We start from the raw sequence: 20,808 nt of genomic DNA, 5'->3' as shown, positions 1-20,808 counted from the left end.
GCAACCTGGGCTGGTGGAAGGTGTCCCTGCCCATGGCAGGGGGTGGCACTGGATGGGCTTTGAGGTCCCTTCCAACCCAAACCATTCCATGACTGTGATTCTGTGATTTGGGGCTGTGTTTGTACCACCCAGGGCTCTTCAAGAGACACTTTGTGCTGCTCTCAGGTTGTTTACCAGTGGGTAAGGTGATGGTTCATGGAATCACAGAATCATTAAAGCTGGGAAAGACCTTAAAGATCACCGAGTCCAACCCTCAACCCAGCAGCACCTCTGTGTTCACCACCCAAGTGCCACATCCACGTGTCTTTGGAACACTTCCAGGGGAAAAAAAGTTTGAATTCGTGTCACAGTTTGAATGACTGCCCAGAGCTGTGGGTCAGGACTGCAAATAACAGTAGGTTAAAAGGTGTGATAATGAACACACTGAAAGAGGTTTGTTAAGATGAAACATTCTCATTTTCCTATTCCCACATTAACAGTTGTTCTGGAGGAAATCCCCAGCTCCCAGCCCCAAAGGGGAGCTGGATTGGAGCTGTATCACTGCCCCACAGCAGCTCCTGGGGTGGGACTGCCTTAACTGGTATTATATTCTGATCATAAATGTCTCAAGGAGAGGAGGGAGCTGGACAGAGACTCATAAAAGGGCACAGAAAATGTTAAGTGCTCTAAAATATTGTAATGTTCATATTTAGGGGTCTGATGGCTTCTGCAACCCCAAGGGAGGAGGGGGAGGAGGAGGATGGCTTTGGATTTTCTATTCCAGGATGTTTTATCACCATTTCTGACATTTCAGTGCTGGGTTTTTCCCCCCACAGCACAAAAATAATCCTTCCAGTCTCCCCCTGCTGCTGCAGCTTGGCCAAGAATGGAAAGGATTCACCTGTTCCATCCAGCAGATCCAGGACCTGCAGAGAGGGAATGAACTGGGCAGCTCCAAGGACACTCTGCAAAAGCTTCAGGAGGGAATCCAATGCAATGGGGTGGTGGGGCTGGAGAGCTCCTTTGGTCACTGGAGAGCCCCCTTGGTCACTGAGAGCTCCTCTGGGTCACTGAGAGCTCCTCTGGGTCACTGCAGAGCCATTTCCACAGGAATTACGGTTCCTGAGGAAACCTGGGTCCAAATTCCCAAAGCAATCACTGATGTTGAAGTGCCCTGAACACAAAACAATTCCAGGAAACACCAAGGGACCAAACCATGGGAATTGTTAAATCTCCAAAGCACATCGAGCTCCAGTGACTTCATTCCCACCAAGATTTCCATCCCAGGAGGACACTGGATGGAGCTGCAGCATCCAGGTGCTGCTTGTGGAAGGGAAAGCACCACAGTTACACAAAAATGCTGGAATAAAGGAACTGGAATGTGTTTCAGCCACAGCAGAGTCCTCTCTCCAGAGGGTTTGGGACAGAACTGGTGCTGATGATACAACGGCAGCAGGACACAGGTTAGGGAAGGAAAAACTCACCAAGAAACCACTTCAGACTCAAAAAACAAAGGCCATAAATCCAATAAATTGCTGCTATTCACAGTATTGGGCAGAAAACTGACTTTAGATGTAGAGTCCAAGACTCAAATAAAGGATTCCCAGTTCTGCTGCAAAAACTAAACTCAGGAGCCTGTGGAGAGCCCAAACCCCTCTCCTGAGCTCACTGTGTTCCCAATATTACAAATCCAGGGCTGAGGGAGATAAGGAGTTTTTCCCATGCCAGGAACACATTGAGAAGTGTAACAAAAAGCTGTTTTTCCATGGGAATGTGAGCTGGGGAGGCTTCCCTGGCCAGGGACCCATCAGAGAATGAACAGCAGTAGCAGAGGGGAGATGAGTTTTAAGACAGGGAATGATCCTCTCCTGAGTTCCTTCATGAGCTCCCCTCTCACAGGACAAGTGTTTGCAAAAACTCAGTTGCAACAACAGTTTTCCAAAATATAAAATAATTCCAACAGACACTGAGTCTCATCAGGTGCTGCAATTCCACCTCTCCATGTCCTGGAGTCGCTCAGGACAACAAACCTTCCATCCATGCAATGCATTTTCCCAAGGAAAACTGTCATTTCTCAACCTAAATTACAACTGAGGAATTACCAGAGATGATTATCATGGAATCATGGAATGGTTTGGGTTGGAGGGAACCTAAAGGTCATCCAGTGCCACCCCCTGCCCTGGGCAGGGACACCTTCCACCAGCCCAGGTTGCTCCAAGCCCCCTCCAACCTTATAAATACCATAAATCAGCCAAAAGTAAATTTTAGCTAAATCCTGGAAGATTTTTTTTAAGTCCTTAAGACAAGCCAAGAGAATTAAGCCAATTTTTCTAGTTTATACTGGATTTTTTCACATTTATTTTGTATAAGGAAACCACTTTGCCACCCCCCTTGCCCGGGGTCGAGCACCTGGTGATTCAAAGCTGTGGCTCAGGGTTCAACCCAAAACCCAGCAGAACTTTCCCAAAAATGGATTATGACTGGAAATCCTGCACAAAACACAAAGCTCAAGCCCTGAAAGGAATGCCAGGGAACTGTGACATGGCTCAAATCTGGGCCTTTGTCAGCCCCAGCCCTGCTGACAGTGGTGCCAGCCTGGCACAGCTGAGCAGAGCTGGCAGTGGGGACAAAGGACAGATCACAGGAAACAGCAGTTTGGGAGCAGCTGAGTGGTCTGGGCTCCTGTGGATCTCAGCAGCACCTCTGGAAGCTGCCTGGGAATGAGCCCTGGACACACCCACTGTCAGCTCAGGGATCCTCCTCAAAGCTCCAGTGACAGGATAATTGGATAGCAGGGGTTCAGCCCTCCTTTGTGTGCAGGCTCTGCCCTGGGAGATGGTTATTTCCTTGAAATGAGGCTTTGGGAAGACACATCACCAGCTCAAATCCCAGTTTGGGCTCCTCTTTCGTGCTTTGTCCCAGAAACCCAAGGTTAACATCCCCATCATCCCCTCCAGACTGGCACAGGATCCACAGAAGGTGCTGTTTTAGCTCCCTTATCTATAAATCTCAGCAGTTAATCAAGGTTTTCTACCACAGGAAGGCAAACAGCTTTAAAAGAAAGGAACAGTCTCAAACTGATGAAAATCAGCTGAGTTTTGATATGAAAAAAACCACCTTTATGACAATTTGAAGGTTTAACCTCTTGTCTGATTCCTGGGCCTGAGCTGGAAGGTTTGTTTCTCCTTATCAGTGGAAAAAAAATCAAATAAAAAAAAAGCTTGAATCCATTTTAATCAAATGATTTGTGTTCCAGACCGGGCTCATCACTGAGCTGAGCATTTTTCCCTAAACAAGCAAATTCACATCATGTCGAATCTCCCCTGGCTTTGTTTACAGACAGCATCAAAAACACACGAAATTCTCCTGCACAATGGGCTGAAAATGGGTATTTACAGGGTGTTTCTCTCCATCTCTGTGACAAACCCTCCACATTCAGACTAATGACAAAATCACCTCAAACTGCACCACTTAGACAAGGGCAAAAATTAACACCTCTCACAAAAAGGAGGCTTTGTTTGCCACACTGGGAGCTGGTGCAAAGAGCAGAACACCAGAAAAAAAAAACATTTCTGAGTTCTTCTCTTTGTACCAAACAGGTTAAACCCCCCAGATCGCTGCAGCCCCGGTGGGGGTTTATCAAACACTGATTTATGCAGGCAGGGGGTGAGGGCTGAACGCCTCAGCCTCAGCCTTGAACAGCTCCAGTCCTCAGGCTGAAGCTTTGAATAGCAGGGAAGTGGTCAAAGTGCTCTTTTTTCCCCCAAAAATGGCTTTTGTGAGTCTCCTGAGGCGTCTCCTCCAGGCTGAGCCCCAGCTCAGCTTTGGGTTTCCCTGCACCCCCCCGAGGAGGAGCAGCCTCTGCACCCCCCGAGGTGGGATCCCTCTGCTCCCCTTCAGGCTCCTGCTCTGCTCAGGCCAGAAACTCTGGCCCAGGATCTCTGTTTGCAGCAGGATCTCTCTGCTACTCAGCAGATAAAAGCTTTGATCCCAGATCTGTCCCTGTCAGGCACAGAGGTTTGGGAGGATGTTCTGGAAGGATGTTTTGGAAGGATGCCCTTTCCCAGGCCAGCCTTGCTTGATATGGAAGTCTGGCAAAGCTGGGCACCTTCCACCAAACCTGGTAATATTTCACTTTATTTTGAAAGGCTGGTTTAGCTGTTGAAGGGTTACAGTGGACTGGATGATCTTGAAGGTCTCTTCCAACCCTGATGGTTCTGGGGGTTCTGTTCTCTGCTGGCACAGACTCCCCCTCCCCAGGTTTTTTAAATCTATGTACACATATTTATACATAGAATTGCCACATTTTACACATACCTAAGAATATATACATCTGTTTTCCCCACATATTCTGGGCCCTGGCACAGGTTGCCCAGAGAAGTTGTGGCTGCCCCAGCCCTGGAAGTGTCCAAGGCCAGGTTGGAGCAATCTGGGCTAGGGGAAGGTGTCCCTGCCCAAGGCAGGGGGGGCACTGGATGGGCTTTAAGATCCCTCCCAGCTCAAACCACTCCATGATTCTGTAATATGTGCATATACACTCTGGGATGGTGTGAATTCCTGCTCCAGGCACACCAGGGGGAGGCCCCAGAACTGAGGGAAACGAATCCAGGGCACAGAGGACCCAAACTGGCTGATGGGTCTTGAAGTGTGCTGGAAAACACCAAATTATCCTCAGGCAAGTGATTTTCTGCTGGGCTTCTGCAGGGATTGCTGTGTACTGGTAACTCCCCCTGCCCTTCAGGAATCCTGGAAGGAAACCAAGGGCTGTGGCTGCAGACAATGTGGGGATTAGGGAACAGAAAGCACGGGAGAGCAGTGACACAGTGATCCGAACGCGTGGGCAGCGAGACAGAACAAACCCTGCCAGCTCCAACACAGCAACAAAGGAATAAATGGGAACAGGATGGGCCTTGGGAACCTTCTGTGGGGACACCTGAGCTGCCTGAACACCCCCAGGGGGCAGGTGACAGCACCCACACAGGGTCACAGTGTGACCAAGGATGGGGAGAGCCAAAGGAACCCACAGGGCCTTCCCAGGGAGGTGCAGCCAGAGAGTCCTCAGTCTGCTGGACTGAGCAGCTGGAACATCTTCTAGAGCCTGAAGGGCCACGAAGGTGTAAAAGATGGACAGGACAAGTCATTCCTGGCTGATAATCCTCCCCCTTTACAGCCACCCTCTCCCCTCCAAGAGCTCCTCAGGTCCCTCTCTCCCAGCCCAGGCTCTGGCACTCACAGGGACACTGTGGCCACATCCACAGCTCCCAAAAGCTGCTTCCCTGCCTTGGGAAACCGAGATGAGGGCTCTGTGCTGCCCAAGTCATGTCAGAGCATCTCTGCTTCCTGCTGAGCAGCAACAAGTGTCCAGGATCCCATTTCATAGGAGGGACCACCCCCCACTCTCTGCTGCCAGAGGATTTTCCCAGCTATTCCATGCCCTCACTCAACCCCAGCTCCTCTCACCTGGCAGGGACAAGGGCTCTGGCAGGAGATGCCCATCCCTGGGGCTGAGACAGCCAGAGAACAGCAGCAAACACCAGGGGAGCTCAGCTCATGGACATGTTTTGCAGGCAGACATCAACTCACTGTGGCCACATCAGCATCTCAGCTGGATTCCCATAATTTCTGTTGGGAATTCAGCTGCCTAAGTAAGTGCATTGTTAAAAAAAACATGAACCTAGCTCATCTATTAGAAGGATGACTCAAACTCCTGGTAACTCCACTGAACATTTTGCAGCTCACAGAAGCATCGTGTTGGTTTTACACTCCATGAACACTCACTTGGGAGCACAACCTCCAGGTAAGGCCATTCCTACCAGGAATAATTTTAAAAGATGCAGCTTCAGGTACGTGAAAAGACGTGAACTCAGGCAAAACATTCCCAAATGTGAAGCTTTTATGCCCAAGAACAGGAACAGGGTCACGTCTCCAAAAGCAGCTGCCAGAATTCAGAACCTAAAGATGTCACCTCTAGGCCTGTTCTGAAGTGTCCAATCTATTTATTGCTGAAAACCTCCAAAATTCCCAAACAGATGTCTCAGCAATGAAGTTTCCAGCTCAAAGAGTTTGGAAAAAATAATAAAATCTGATACAAACAGCTGAATGAGAAGGTTTGAGCATCCTCAGCACAGGCTCCCCCACCAGGCTCCCCCTCCCCTTCCCTACACACAGAGTGGCACTGAACTGACATGATTTTATTACACAAATAGCTAAAATATCATTGCCTTCTGCCCCCCACATAACCACAGGTGGCTGTGACACCCCAGCCCTGCTGGAACCTCCCACAGGGCTCCAGGAGGGATGTTGGGATGGCTGGAAACAGCTCTGTGTGTTCAGAGAGGACCCCAGTGGGAGCCCTGGCACCCATGGGAGCTGCTCCCACGTGGAGCAGAGCTCTGAAATCCCACTGTGGGTCACAAAGTGAACCTTCAGGCTCAAGGCTTTCCTGCTGGACCCAGGCTTTGCTCTCAGCAACCACCTCCTCCCAGGCAGGACAGGGAAACCCAACCCCTGCCAGGGGCACACGACATCCAACTAATCCTGGTTAATGAGGAATTCCCAAAGCCCCTCTCCAGCCAGGGGTCAGCTAATCCCATCACTGACAGCATTTTCTGACTCTTGGAAAATTGAGAGTGACTGAAACCATGAATATTTCCTTCCATTTTGATTTACAGATATTGCTTTAAAGAGGGAAACCGTGATATTGGGATATTAGGAAAGCTAAATGCAAGTTGTCCTGTGCATTACCCTTAATCCAGGAGCCTTTCTTGGATGTTGGGAAAAATGGGCTTTTAGACCAGCTCTCCCCTTTAACCAGCTGTGCTGAGATTTGTCATTTGAAGCAGTAAAATAATGCTAATTTAAGTGCAGCTTCTCAGCATGTGAGTGTATTTAACTGCCATTCACCTCCAGACAGTGATTAGATTAAACCTAATTCTTTTTCAAGATAGAAACATCAGTGTTAAAATCAGTAAAAAACCCTGAAAATCAGGGGTTTACACCTTTAGATGAAGGTCAATATTTCAGGCTGATGGTCACACAACACCCTTGGTTAAAATGAAGCACAAGTGGCTGGGGTGGAGGGTGGCACAGGTGACAAAGGCTGGAGATCTGGGGACTCATCCAAGGAAAAGGAACAGGATTCCTGGGCAGTTTGGCCACTGAACACAAGATCTGGAGTGTAACCAAGAGTTTCACAGCACTCTGGACACCTGGCAAGGCCCTGAGCAGCACCAGCCACCCGAAGGTGATGCCAGACATGACAGAGCTCCAGCAACTCCACAGGATTCCCAAAGAATGTGTGTTGCTTTACAGCCCCTCCTGAACCTTCAAGAGTTTGAGATTAAATGATATTTAGGTAAAAGCAAAACCAGAGAATTTTTTCTGTTGCCTTTCAGGCCCAAATTTCCCCAACCAAGTGATGCCAGTGCTGAGGATTCATTTCCAGGGGACTCAGCCCCTGCTCCAGCAGCACACACAGCCCTGAGCTCCACAGCACCATGGGGAGAAGGGGCTGGGCCAGCACATCCTTCTTGAATTCACAGAAAATATACCCAGGGACCTCAAGTGACCTAAATTCCCTCTCATTTTCCTGCCACTCCCAGCTCTGTGTGAAGATTTACTCATAAAGGCTCAGCACTATCAGTCACAAATGGAGCACTGATACTGGGAATGGCAAAGGCTGCACGTGCTGATCAGCAACATTCCTCCTGGGAATCTGCCCTGGAGGACCAGGGAACCCTCCCAGGTGCTCATTCCACACCCCATTTCTCCACAGAGTCCTTCCTGTGACTCCTGGGGCTGCTCTGGACTGCCCAGAACTCGCTCCTGGAATCCAGGGGATTGTTCTGCTCCAGCTGGAGCTCCAGCAGCTCAGTCCTGGCTAACCAGGTAACCAACTGATCCCCAACAAACAGCCCTGGCACAGGGATTTACCAGGCAAACAGACTTCAGGAAACACAGATGACATTTTACAGCTCAGCAATAAATCACCTGCTGACACAACTGGGAGCAACTGGAGAAACAAAAAGCTCTGTCTCGGTTTTACAGATTAAGAGTTTGGCTGAAAGGAGCCTTCAGGAGCCATTGTGAATCCCTAAGAGCCATTGTGTATCTCTAAAATATTGAGAGTGATATATAAACATCTGGTTTTTTTATTTGAGGCATGAGATAAGTACTTGGTATGTCTCAGCTATTTAAATGTTAAATTAATTCATTGTTAACGAAGACACAGGCTCCCTATTTTTGCTATATCAGACCCTGGGATTACTATATTTTGTGACTATATTTACAGTGTTCTTCTGAATAACATCTAAGTGTAACATTTAAAATACATATCATGAAAAGCAAGCCTTGGTTTGGTGTCCTAATGCTTTCAAAGTGTCCGACCCAGCTCTGGTTTCTGCAGTGTTGTCCCCAGAGAAAATTTAAAACGTTTAAATCTGAAAAGGGCCCCCCCCTCACCTTTGAGGTGTTAAAACCCTTCCCTGTGGGTTATTTTACACTCAAACCCACAAAAATCAAGGCCAGTTTGTGAAGGCAGCCTCAGTGCTATTTCTCCCCAAACCCCCAAGCTCTGACAGGCAGGGCAGGGGAAGAGGCAATGAAGTGTTGCAGCCAAAAGGTGAGTCCCCAAAACGCCAGGAGAAGCTCTGGTACCCCAGCAAGGCAGTGAATTTGGCACCACAGTGACTGCAGGAGGTGACCTGAGTGTCCACCAACCCCCCCAGCACTGACCTCTTGAAGTGGCTGGCCAGGACTCCCACCAGCTCGCCGATCCTGCTGTCGCTGGAGGGCTCGGGGCTGAAGAGGCACACGATGAGGTCCCGGCTGTCCTTGGTGTGGAACACCACCAGCTGGTCCTTCCCGTTGGACACGCTCAGCCCCACCAGCTGGGGGAGAAAGAAAGCAAGAACAACCTTATGCCCCAGCCCTGGAATGTCCAAGGCCAGGCTGGATTGTCTTGGAGTAAGGTGGGCTAGCGGGAGGTGTCCCTGCCCAGGGCAGGGGGTGGCACTGGGTGGGCTTTGAGGTCCCTTCCAACCCAAACCATCCTGGGATTCTGTGACCCTGACACCCAAAGGACATGTGGATGTGGCCCTGGTTTAATGGTGACCATGGTGTTGGCTGCTGGACTCGAGGAACTAAAAGGGCTTTTCCAGCCAGAACAATTCTGTGACCCTGGGACAGATATAACAAGAATATAAACCATGAACCCCACAAAGCCCTGATGATTCCCATGTTTAGGCCTGGATTCAGGTCTGGCTGTTCTGACAAAATAAAAAGGTGTGGGGGTCTGGTTTGGGTTTTTTATTTTCTGCTGTTTTCTTTTTGTCTGGGAAGTGGCTGCACCCAGCTCAGCAAAAGCTTTGGCATCATCTCACAAAGGAAAAGCAGGGAGTTCTTAGGGGGGGCAATGTGGGTGCACAGGTTATTCAGATGAATATCAGAGAAAGCAGAAAATGAATCTGAGCTGAGGAAACAAAGGGTAAGGAGGGGAAAAAGAAAGCATCAAAAGGCAAGGACATCAAACCAGAGAAAAGAGCAAGGAAAATAAAATAAATAGAATAATGTAGAATAGAATAAAATAAATAAATAGAATAAGATAAATAGAATAAAACAGAATACAATAAAATAAAATCAAACAGATAAGAATTAAAGAAATAGAATAGATTAAAATAAATAGAATAGATTAAAATAAATAGAATAAGATAAATAGAATACAATAAAATAAAACATATATAATAGAATAAAAGAAATAGAATTAAAAAGGGAAGTAAAAAGTTGAATTAAAATAAAATTAAAAGAATAAATAAAATTCAAAAAGAAAAATAGAATCGAATAAAATAAATAGAATAAAATAGAATTAAAAAAAATAAAAAAATAAATTAAAATAAATTAAATAAAATAGGCTAAAGGATGATGAGTACAGAGAGAACATAGCAGAGCTTCCTTTTCCAATAAAGGGCCACATGACTCCTTTGGGTCACCCAGAGATCTGCAGAGAGAAGCCACATCCTCCTACAAGTGAGAGGCACCCATGCACCATTATTTTGAAAATCAAAGTCTCCTTATTCCCTTCCTCAAGGAAAAAGGCTCCTGTGGAGCCCCAGACCTGGTGAGGGGTGAGCACCAATTCCAGCTGGACATTCCTGACTCCTTTGGAACACAGATCCCACCCAGCCCAGGCTGGCCCCTGGGTTTGGTTTAACACTCACAACAGATTATTTCCAAGAAACCTGTTCCAGCTCTGCCTGTCTCACACACCCCAGAAAAGCCCAGCTCAGCCAACAGCCCTGCCCTGGTTTTGGGATGAGACACTTCCCAAGGTCCGAATCCCTGGGGTTTTGTTGGTTTGTTCCCCCAGGGACTGAAGGGCAGCAAGTGCTGCCCCTGGACCCCTGGCAGGGACCTGCTGTGACCACGATCCCCCGGCACAGGGGGGGTTTATTCTCTGCCCAGGCTCTTTCAAAACAAGCTCCACTTCATGCACAGGCATTAACAGCTGCCTGGCTTTATAGTGTCCCTTAAAATTAATTTGCATGCTTAAATACCCTCCTGTGAGCACAATAGCACCACGGGGACTGCTGCCATCGGGGTTTTAAATGTGCAGCGAGTGTGAAAGATGAACAAGTCGCAGTGTCGGATTTGAAAAGGCAATTTAAACATTAATTATTCAACAGAACCCTGTTAGGAGTCCAAGAGCCCTTCAAAATTCCTCCCATTTCACCCCTCCCCATAAGACTCTCTGAACAAATCAATGCAACACAAAAGAAATCATTTCAGAGAAGGTGCTTATCTCAGTATTTACCAACACTAATATTGGCTGCGCTTGAAGAGCAGGAAAAAAAACCCTCAGCTTCCACAGAACATCCTTCATTGTGCTCCCACTGCACAGGGCCTGCAAGAGCCTTTCTGCTGCCTGGGTGCCTCTTAATTCCTCTCTGCCATTATCTGTTTGGTTTTAATTCAGGTAAGAACAAAAAAGGTAATTGTATATTGGTACTTCTGAGGTAACCACACGTGGAAAATCCACAGGGAAAATCCACAGGGAAAATCCCCCCAAAGCAGCATCTTCATCCACTGGGGTCGAAAGGGAAGGTCCTGCTGGTCATGTGCACAGAATGACACAAATAACAGAGTCATGGCCTGGTTTGGCTTGGAGGGACCTTAAAGCTCATCCAGTTCCATGGCCAGGGACACCTCCCACTGTCCCAGGTTGCTCCAACCTGGCCTTGGACACTTCCAAGGATGCAGGGGCAGCCACAGCTTCTCTGGGCAACCTGTGCCAGGGCCTGCCCACCCTCCCAGGGCAGGATTCCCTCCTGCCATCTAAGCCAAATCAAAACTGCTTTAGTTTCCAGCCCTTCCCCCTGGTGCCAGGGCAGAGCCCTGAGCAGGGCTGTGCTAAACCACATCCAGGCAACCCCAGCTGAGGAAGATGGGGAGGGATTTCTGCAGCCAAACCCAAGGTTGTGGTTCACCAGCCACCAGCTGGCTGTCTCCAGTGAGATTTCCATGGAAACACCAGCCCTAAGGGTGCTGCTGTGCTGACAGGGAGCAGGGAGAGGATCTTCACCTCTGCCTGTGGGGAGGGTGATCCGTCCTCCCAGAGAACACACACCCTGTGGGACAGGGCTGGTGCACCCAGACACATCCCCTCTGCTGGGATTGTCACCCACCAAAACCCTTCACAGCATTTCAAACAGCTGTTCTTGCCCCAAAAGGGAAGGAATCTCTATGTCACTAATCAGCCACTCACTCCACCTCCCTTCCACTGGAAGGGCTGCCAGGACAGAGGGGATCAGGCACAGGGAAAAACAGGGGAGAGTGTGCAAGGCAGGCTGGAGGTGAAAGGCAATGCATATACAAAGCATCTGTGACAAAATATAACTACAGAAAGGAACAAACAACTGCACTACAGCATTGATTGCCAGAGTTCAATTTAGGAAATCCTGGCAGAAGAAATACAAATGGAATGGCTTCGAATGGAAAGGGAGCAGGTTTGGATGTGATACAGGGGGAGGAATTCTTCCCTGTGAGGGTGGTGAGGGGCTGGGATGGAATTCCCAGAGATGCTGTGGCTGCCCCTGGAAGTGTCCAAGGCCAGGCTGGACGGGGCTTGGAGCAACCTGGGCTGGTGGAAGGTGTCCCTGCCCAGGGCAGGGGGTGGCACTGGATGGGCTTTAAGGTCCTTCCCACCCAAACCATCCTGGGATTCTGTGAAACATTTCATGTGCTGTGTGTGAACCAAATACTTCCCTAAACTCTCTCCTCCTCCCCCCTTCCTGCAGCTCAGAGAGGGCTCAGTCCATCAGCCCCACAGCCCAATCCCGCTGTGCATGGGCAGGGTTGGGAATGTTCTCCAGGACCACAGTGCAGGAGCAGGTAAAAGGAGAGGCTGTGGCCAACAGAGCAGAAATTTAACCCCCCTGAATTCACCAAAGCTTGTTTTAATCCAATTTCCACTCTGAAATATTATTCTGACACTGTAGGAGTCATCAGAGGGTCTTCTGGACTCCTCTCCCCTGTGCCCAGCACTCCAGGAGCCCTCAGTGCCAGGGACCCCTGCTCAGGTCAAGGAAACCAGCCAAGAATCCCTGAGGTAGGTTGGTAAAGGGAACAACTGCAGATCTCCAAATAAAGCTGATTGATATCTACAGGCAAGAATTCTAAGAGCAAGAGGCTCATCTGCAGAGCCCATCAACTGCTTTGGTGCCTGAGGAGCTGCAGAGCACCCAGAGAACCAACACACAGGCAGCACCCAGCCTGTGCTCCAGCTCTGCAGGAAAGGAAATTCTACTTCAGATACCCCATTTTTTGGTGAAAAAGCAATAATTACTGCCATTTCAGAGTAACAGATACTCTCCAGGTGACCCCCAAGCTGTGTCTGACTCGCCCACCTCCTGTAATTTTTAAGGCATTAAGGATTTCAGAGGGAAATGTTCAGGCTGCCAACAGTGAGCTGGGCTCCTGCTGTTGGAAATCTCCAAGCTGCACCTTTAAACCCATCAGGCATGCAGGTAAAGCAGACATTGTCCTAAACCTGTGATAAATACAGGTTTACCTACAACTGCTGACACAGCAAGTGAGCTGCAGTGGCCTGGTCACTCTGGGTAAGGTGAGCATGCAGGAATTAGCAGGGGGTGCCCAGCTGGGGCTGGGGAGGGCAGTAAATCAACCCCAGGGGATGCAGCCTGAGCCAGTCACTCCCTCCACAGCCTGCAGAGGAGATTTCACCCTCACCCTAATCCCATCTCTGCCCTCTCAGCCACACAGAGGTGCCAGCTCTGTCGCTCCTCCGAGGGCAAACATCCCAAAAGCATGTGCCTGGGCAGCAGCCAGGCTCTGCAGGGGGAGATAAACCACAGCAGAGCCACCTCGGGCTGGGGAGATGAAGAGCAGCTGAATCCCCCCCTCCAGGGTGCTGAGGAGCAGAGAGGAGGTGCTCCCACCCCCTCCCAGCCCTGCTAATCTGCTGCCTCGGCCCCTGCAGCTCCACCCCCGAGGCCAGACCCCACCCCAGTGCAGATTTAGCTCTGGTGAGATTTGCATTAAACATGAACAAATACAAATAAATAAATAAATTGCAGCACGACAGGAAGGATCAAACAAACCCTCAGAGACACTGAAATAGTGCCAGGAGCTGCTGTGAAATGCCAACCCCCTTATGGGGCCAGGATCCTGCACACAGCAAGTAACACTGAAATAGGGAAGGAGTAGAAACGTGTAAGAGGTAGTTTGGGGTTTAGCTTTTATTTTATGCACTGAAATTAAAAGCTAATGTGATATAAAACCACAGAATCACAGGATATGGTGAGTTGGAAGGGACCCACAAAGATCCTGGCTCTGCACAGGACAACCCCAAGGATCCCACCATGATGCTCTGGTGCTGTAATAACTGCACTGTAACTGTTATAAAGGCATTAAATATATTAAAAATTGTCTTTTTCCATTTTATGGGGATGAAAATGGAGCTGAAGAGTAGCTGCACTGCCCTGAGAGAGACTCAGAGGAGGTTCCCTGGCCCTTGTACTTACGTTGTAGAGGGGGATGGTCTTCATCACCTTGTACTGCCTCATGGGGTCCATCTTATAGAGGTGTCTGTCAGTGATGAAGATGGCTCTGTCCTCCACCTTGTTAAAGCGATTGACCTGGGGGGAAAACCATTTTCAGCCCCACTAATCACTGCAGGAACATCCAGAATGAAACTCTGCAGTAATAAATGTCCCAAACTCACACATGGGTACACCAAACTCGGGCAGAAAACACCCAGAACTCACACAATGAACACCCAGAACTTCCACAGTGAACACCCAGAACTCCCACAGTGAACACCCAGAACTCACACAGCTCCCAGACAGGTTTTCTCCACAGCTCTTGGAACAGTGCAGTGGGAAGATGGGCCCTGTAATCCCATTTTACAGAGGAATGTGGAGCCTCAGAGCAGCAACATTCCCAGTTATCCAGCAGAGCTGGGGCACCCTGGGGAAGTCCAGGGCTTCACTCAGACAAGGACAGGTGCTTCCCACAGCAACACTGAACCTTAGCCCTGTTCCTTTGTGACACCTTTGGCACCCCAAAAACTCCCCAAGGAATCCCTGCCCTGCAGAGCTCAGGGGGCACCAGGGGCTGGGACAGCCCAGACCTGAGGCCCATCCTTGTCCTGGGCTCTGTCCCTCCATCCCTTGTCCCCAGTCCCTCTCCAGCTCTCCTGGAGCCCCTTTAGGCCCTGCAAGGGGCTCTCAGCTCTCCCTGGAGCCTTCTCTTCTCCAGGTGATCACCCCCAGCTCTCCCAGCCTGGCTCCAGAGCAGAGGGATCCAGCCCTTGGAGCATCTCCGGGGCCTCCTCTGGACTCTCTCCAGCAGCTCCCACATCCCCCAGGCTCTCAGATGCCCCTCAGCTCTAAACAACCACAAGGCAGGAGGTAAAGTTTTGTCAGAAGTGCCTCAGAAAGTAGGACACAAAGTAGAAACTGTTTCTGAGCGAGGCAAAAGCAGAGCCATCAGTGCATCACAGTCACCGAGGTATTTATTAATCAGCTGGCAAAGGGGAGACAAGGGTGAGATGTGATAAATAGGATCTTCCAGGGTGAAGTCAGGAGACAACGGGAGAACTTAAATATTCTCAGTCAACAGGCAGCAGAGTGACAAAGTTCAGAGCAGATAAAGGCAAAAAAATGCAAATTGGGGAGCTCTGTGACAGCTTTACATTAACAGCACCGAGCCAGAAAAAGTAAGTGAGGATGATTTCAGACAGCTCTGGAGAGATCTTGGCACAAACATGCCTGGCAACTCAAAATAAGCAGAGTGTTGGCAGGGATAAGGATTAATATGGGAATAACATCCTGGGTGCCAAGGGCTCACCTGGAATAGCTGGGAAAGCACCGGGATGGGGAGTGTGAGGGAGACTCTGAGAGTTCAGAGAAGGTGAAGAACATGACTGAGGGCCTGGGAAGTCTCACAGCAAGAGATGCTGAGTAACTGGGATTATTTTAGGAAGCAGATGAATGGGAGGGATAAAACCTAAAGGCTCTGAAACACTGAATGGCCCAGAGAAAGTAGGTTAGGAGGGCCTGGTGCCACGTCGAGGTGTTGGAGCAGAGCAGCACGGGCTCCTCAAACTCCTCAAACTCTGGCTATGCAGCTCAGGGTTCAGCACCTGCTGGGTCCTGGCAGCTGAACCAAAGGCTTCCCCAGTCCTTTGAGTCTGGGATCTGCCCCACACGGAGCTCAGATGATTTATTTTAACTTTTTTCAAAGAGTCTGATGACGTCTCCTGCTCACTGCCATGGCCCTGCTGGTGTGTTGTCTGTGCCCGCCCCCAGCACAGAGCCCACGGTGACAAACAGAGCAGATCCAGTGCTGTGACACCAGGGCCACCTCAGAAGGTCCTGTGGCTGCTGCCCAGGAAGCAGGGATGGAAAACATGCTCAGCTTTCACAGAATCATAAAGGAGGAAAAGGCCTGAGAGCATCAAGTCCAACTGTTCCCCAGCACTGCCAAGGCCACCACTGACCCACGTCTCCAGGTGACACATCCACAGGCCTTTTAAACCCCTCCAGGGATGGAGACTCCACCTCTGCCCTGGGCAGCTGTGCCAGGGATGGACAACCCTTTCCATGAAGAAATTTTCCCTAATATCCAACCTAAACCTGCCCTGGCACAACTTGAGGCCGTTCCCTCTCCTCCTGTCCCTTGTTCCCTGGCAGCAGAGCCCGACCCCCCCCAGCTCCCCCCTCCTGTCAGGGAGCTGCAGAGCCAGAAGGTCCCCCCTGAGCCTCCTTTTCTCCAGGCTGAGCCCCCCCAGCTCCCTCAGCTGCTCCTGCTGCTCCAGCCCCTTCCCCAGCTCCGTTCCCTTCCCTGCACCTGCTCCAACCCCTCAGTGTCTTTCTTTTAGTGTTCCCACTGAACCATAAATTCAGCTCCAGAGATGTTCCAAAGGGGAGGTCCAGCAGCTTATTTCACCTGAGCAGCACATTCTCATTGCTCCCAAACTCCTGCCCTCTCAGCTCTTTCCAAGCACCCACTTTGCTTCAGGTGCCTCGTGCAGCTACAGCTTATTTATGTCAATAAAACCTGCTGTGATTTAGGTACAAATTTAGGGAAAAACTGTCATGTTGGGGAGCAGACCCAGAAAGGACTCAGACACATTGCAAACCCACTGTTGTGTTTGTAGGAGTAAGGACAGGCCTTATGTTCTCAGCTACAGCTCATCCCCTCCTGGAGAACAGCCCTTCCCAGCATTGTGTTCTCTGCACCTTCTGGGCATTTTGTATTTATATCTTGTTGCTCCAAATACGAATCAGTCCTAATTTACACTTCTTGACAAGCTTATGGGGGAAATGAAGGTCTGGCCTAGAGCTGGAAAATCTCCAAGTAAGTTTTTCAGGTCTCTGTCAGCAGCCTCTGGACACCGCAGGGCATCAGCCTTCAAGAGCTGTTCCTCTCAAGGGAGCTTGGTGCCACAAGTGACAAGGGAAAAGTGGGAAGAAAAGCCTTATTCTAAAAAGAAGGGAAAAAAAAAGAGAATCTGTTGTTTCCTAGGTGATCCAACAAAACCTGGAGGTTTGCATGAAATATGCATTTGGTTTCCTAAGGCAAAAATCTCGAAAATTTCCTTTGAAAAAGTGAAGAGCACCACAAATGCCCAGAAAAGATGGATTTTTCCACAGGCAGGAATGACCTGCTTCTACCTGTACCTACTGAGAGGAAGCAACCACAAAGCACATCCACCTCCCCCCAGTGAGGCTTCAAAGCCTCTTCAGAGCCCTTCCACAAAAACAGCTCCAAACAGAGCCACCCGTTGTTATTCAGCTCAAGCTGCTGAAATTGGGACCCCAAGCACTCAAAGCTGAAGAAAACTTCACCAGCAGCTCTCAAAACTTGGAGAGCAGTTCCTGGGTAAATTTACTTCCTCTGCTTAGAACCATTTAGGTTGGAAAAGCCCCTCAAGATGATCGAGTCCAACCTGTGCCCTTTCCCCACCTTGTCCCCCAGCCCAGAGCTCTGAGAGCCACGGCCAGTCCTTCCTTGGACACCTCCAGGGGTGGGGATTCCAGCCCCTTCCAATGCCTGACAACCCTTCCCATGAAGATATTCCTCCTGACCTAGAATCTTCTAGATTCTTCCTGAAGAATTCACTAGATCAGCTAAAAAAAGTTCTGTCTCGAGGAACTGAATGGTGAACCAACATCCTGTGTGTATTTAAACATAAACATGTTTGAATATGTGAGGTTGGCTTTAACCCCTGTCTGTTCAGGTTGCCCAGTATTGATCCTTTTAATGTCTTTTCTGTTCAAGGAAAGAAGTGTTTTAGACTGCAGTGATCTGAGAGTTCAAAGAGCAGCACCTGCCACTGCTGGGGACAGTGAAGAACCAGCTCACACGTGGTTTGGTCACTCGGGACCTCATGAAGTCACAAAGGAAGGCAGAAATCAAACCTTCACCCCAGCTCACCAAAGTGCCCTCTCACTCCCATGAACACCTTCCTGCCTGAGGCTCCAGCAGGAACTGCACCATTTTTGCCCAGGAATCCTCAAATAAGCTGAATCATGGAAACCCCCCTGGGTGAACTTGAGCAGCCTTATCCTTAACGCTGCTTGGTTCAGGAGAATTATTTCAGGGAAGCAAGGAAAACACCTGATAATTAATTACATTTCCATCTCTGTAACTCGTTCTTCAGTTCCCTGCTAAAGCTTCCCATGAACCAAATTTCAGCTGAGAAACAAAGAGCCAATTTGTAAATGCACAACCAAGCAGGTTTAGCATCAGGAACGTGACAAACCTCCCCCTGTCCCCTGTGACACGGGCCCAGCCTGCACGTGCCAGCACCAAGTGCCACCCTGTGCCAGTGACATCTGCTGGGAAACGGGGAAGTTAAAGCTAAAAGGAAGAAACCTGATGCTTTTCTTTATTAAAAATGAAAAGGGAATAAAGCAATCAGGAGAGATCCCCCTGCCCTGAGGTACACCCTTGGACTGCTGTTGCTTTGGGATAAGAAGAGAATGTTGCAGCTTGTATTTCTGACAAGAGAAAAGCTTCATTTTGAAGAGACAGCTTAGGATAGAAACTGTTTATGTGAAGGGCAAAGGAAGGCTGATCCCAGGGTAAAGTTTGTGCTCCTGCAGTCAGTGCACGGGGTCACTCACAGGCTCTGTAAGTTCTCACTCTTGCTTGGTCTGCAAACCCAGGGCTCAGACTGAAGCCAGAACAGAGGACCTAAAGGGGGGCTTTGGTTGGAAAGGCAAAGGCTTGAATTTTCAAATGTCAAGTCCTTGTCTTGTTCCCTTCCAAAGCTCAGCATTGTTTGTCCTCCCTCCTCTGCTCACTCCAGGTTTGCCTGGATGTTCCTTGTCCATACAGGAAGACAGAAGGAAGACAAATGGTTCCCTCAAGAAGATGTTGCCCTCCAGGAGTGGTTTGGATGGTTGTTTGCATTTGAGTTGTAACATGGAGATGTGCTGGAATCACCAGGCTCACACACCCCCCTTTCCTAAAGATCCCACAAAGCTGCAGTGCTGGGATCATGGAATCATGGAATGGTCTGGCTTGGGAGGGACCTTAAACTCACCCAGTCCCACCCCCTGCCACGGGCAGGGACACCTTCTGCTATCCCAGGTTGCTCCAAGCCCTGTCCAAACTGGCCTTGGACACTTCCAGGCGTGGGGTTTCCTTACTGATGACCCCAAAAGCCGTGCCAAGGAATCCCTAACTGAGCAGACAAGTGGGGGATCAAGCCTGACCTCTCTGAGAGAAGAAAGCAACCAACAATTTAACCTTTCAAAAGATCAAAAACCACACAAGATAATTTAAACCCCACAAGGCTGCAAGGCTGTAACCCTGCAGTCTCTGCAGTATTTCTGCTCTCAGCTGAGCTGCCTTTTTGATGCCCCCATGGTCAGCTAAAGCTTTGCCTCTGAAAGCACTGACAGGAACCTTTCAGGCTCAGGAGAAATCCACTTGCTGGTGGGGAGCACCTATTCCATCCCCAGACTGTTGGAGTGCTGGGACCTCAGTGCCAACAAGCCCCAAATGGATCTTGCCAGCACAGGAGGTGCAGGAACAGCCCCTTGGAATGCTCAGGGATTCCTGCATTCCCCAGGAACACAAAACTGCTGCTCACACTCTTCTGCCCAAGGCAGGAGCTCTGTCCTTGCAATAGGGAATGGGATGAGGATGGATCTGGGCTTCAGGAACCTGCTTTGCCCTGGGCTTGCCCAGGGGATTGTCCTTGGGAGCTGAACCAGGAGCAGGAGGAGACACACAAGGACTTAACAGCTTAAAAGTTGTGTAACAGTGAGCAAGGGAAAACTGCCCCAGCAGGTCCCCAAACACCACACACAGACCTTGAGGGATTCCATCCCCAGCCAAACCACAGTTCCTGTCACCACATCTCTGAGTATTGTCCTTTTTACACTCATCCCATTCAGCCAGAAACAGCAACAACCGGAACAAGTTCATTAAATGAATCAGAAGATGAATTATTTTGTTTTCTGCCTAACCTGAGAAAAGCCAGAGGGAAACTCCCCTTGCATTTCCTTGTCCCCAGCAGAGCCCAAGTGCTGCAGGGTTGTAAAGAGGAGGTTTGGATTCAGACCCAGCTGATCCTCCTCCAATCCTGACACCAACATTCACCCAAACCACTCATCCCCCCAGCAAACCCTGTTCTTACAGAGAGCACGGGAACAGCAACAAATCACTCCACTGAAATATCTCTGCCTGGAAAGCAATTAGGAGATTTCTATTTTTATAAACACAAATCACTGTTGAATAAACAATACAACTCACTAATGCCAGCAAAGTTTTACAATAAAGTGAGATTCTGTGCTGCAGAATGAATTGTGTTGTTACTGTTAGATATAATATTTGCAGAATCATAAAGGGTAATTATGCACAGAGGGACCAACTGCAGCAGCACGTTTTTAGAAATAAAAAGGAATAAAAATATACAGCTTTTTAAAAACACTGGAATATCTGCAACTGTGGCCTGCTACTGAAATTGGCTTTGTAAAATTCAAACTATCCTTCCCTGACAGACATTTCAAACCAGCATCATTAGGAGCTACCCATAAAAATCAGGCAAGCATGTTTTTCTAATTAGTTCTTTAAACCTTCCAACCAAATTAAGGAAAAAACCCTCAATTCTGCTACAAAAAATGTCAGACCCAAACCAGTTGTGCAGAATCAGAGTCATGGAATTGTCTGGGTTGAAAGGACCTTAAAGACCACTCAGTTCCAACCCCCTGCCATGGGCAGGGACACCTTCCACTACCATTTATTCCTGTCTCTGACATGAGGCTCCAGCAGCCACCCAACCCAATCCAGCCCAAC

General features: G+C 49.1%; 1 protein-coding gene across 1 annotated transcript in view; it reads right to left on the bottom strand.

Moving 5' to 3' along the window:
- Positions 1-7,727: 7,727 nt before the first annotated feature.
- Positions 7,728-20,808, bottom strand: part of LOC103766626 (unconventional myosin-Id) — a 65,969-nt gene continuing 52,888 nt past the window's right edge. Inside the window, exons 20-22 of the mRNA XM_029963304.1 lie at positions 14,016-14,129; positions 8,713-8,867; positions 7,728-7,803 (exon numbers count right to left, since the gene is read on the bottom strand). Coding sequence (XP_029819164.1) covers positions 7,728-7,803; positions 8,713-8,867; positions 14,016-14,129 — 345 coding nt within the window. The remainder of the gene's footprint in view (positions 7,804-8,712; positions 8,868-14,015; positions 14,130-20,808) is intronic.

This window comes from Manacus vitellinus, unplaced genomic scaffold (genome assembly GCF_001715985.3).
Source record: "Manacus vitellinus isolate BGI_N305 unplaced genomic scaffold, ASM171598v3 scaffold_100_pilon, whole genome shotgun sequence".
In the NCBI taxonomy this organism is placed as follows: domain Eukaryota; kingdom Metazoa; phylum Chordata; class Aves; order Passeriformes; family Pipridae; genus Manacus; species Manacus vitellinus.
The sequence above is the reverse complement of the archived record's forward strand: the minus strand, read 5'-3'. Positions and strand labels throughout refer to the sequence as shown.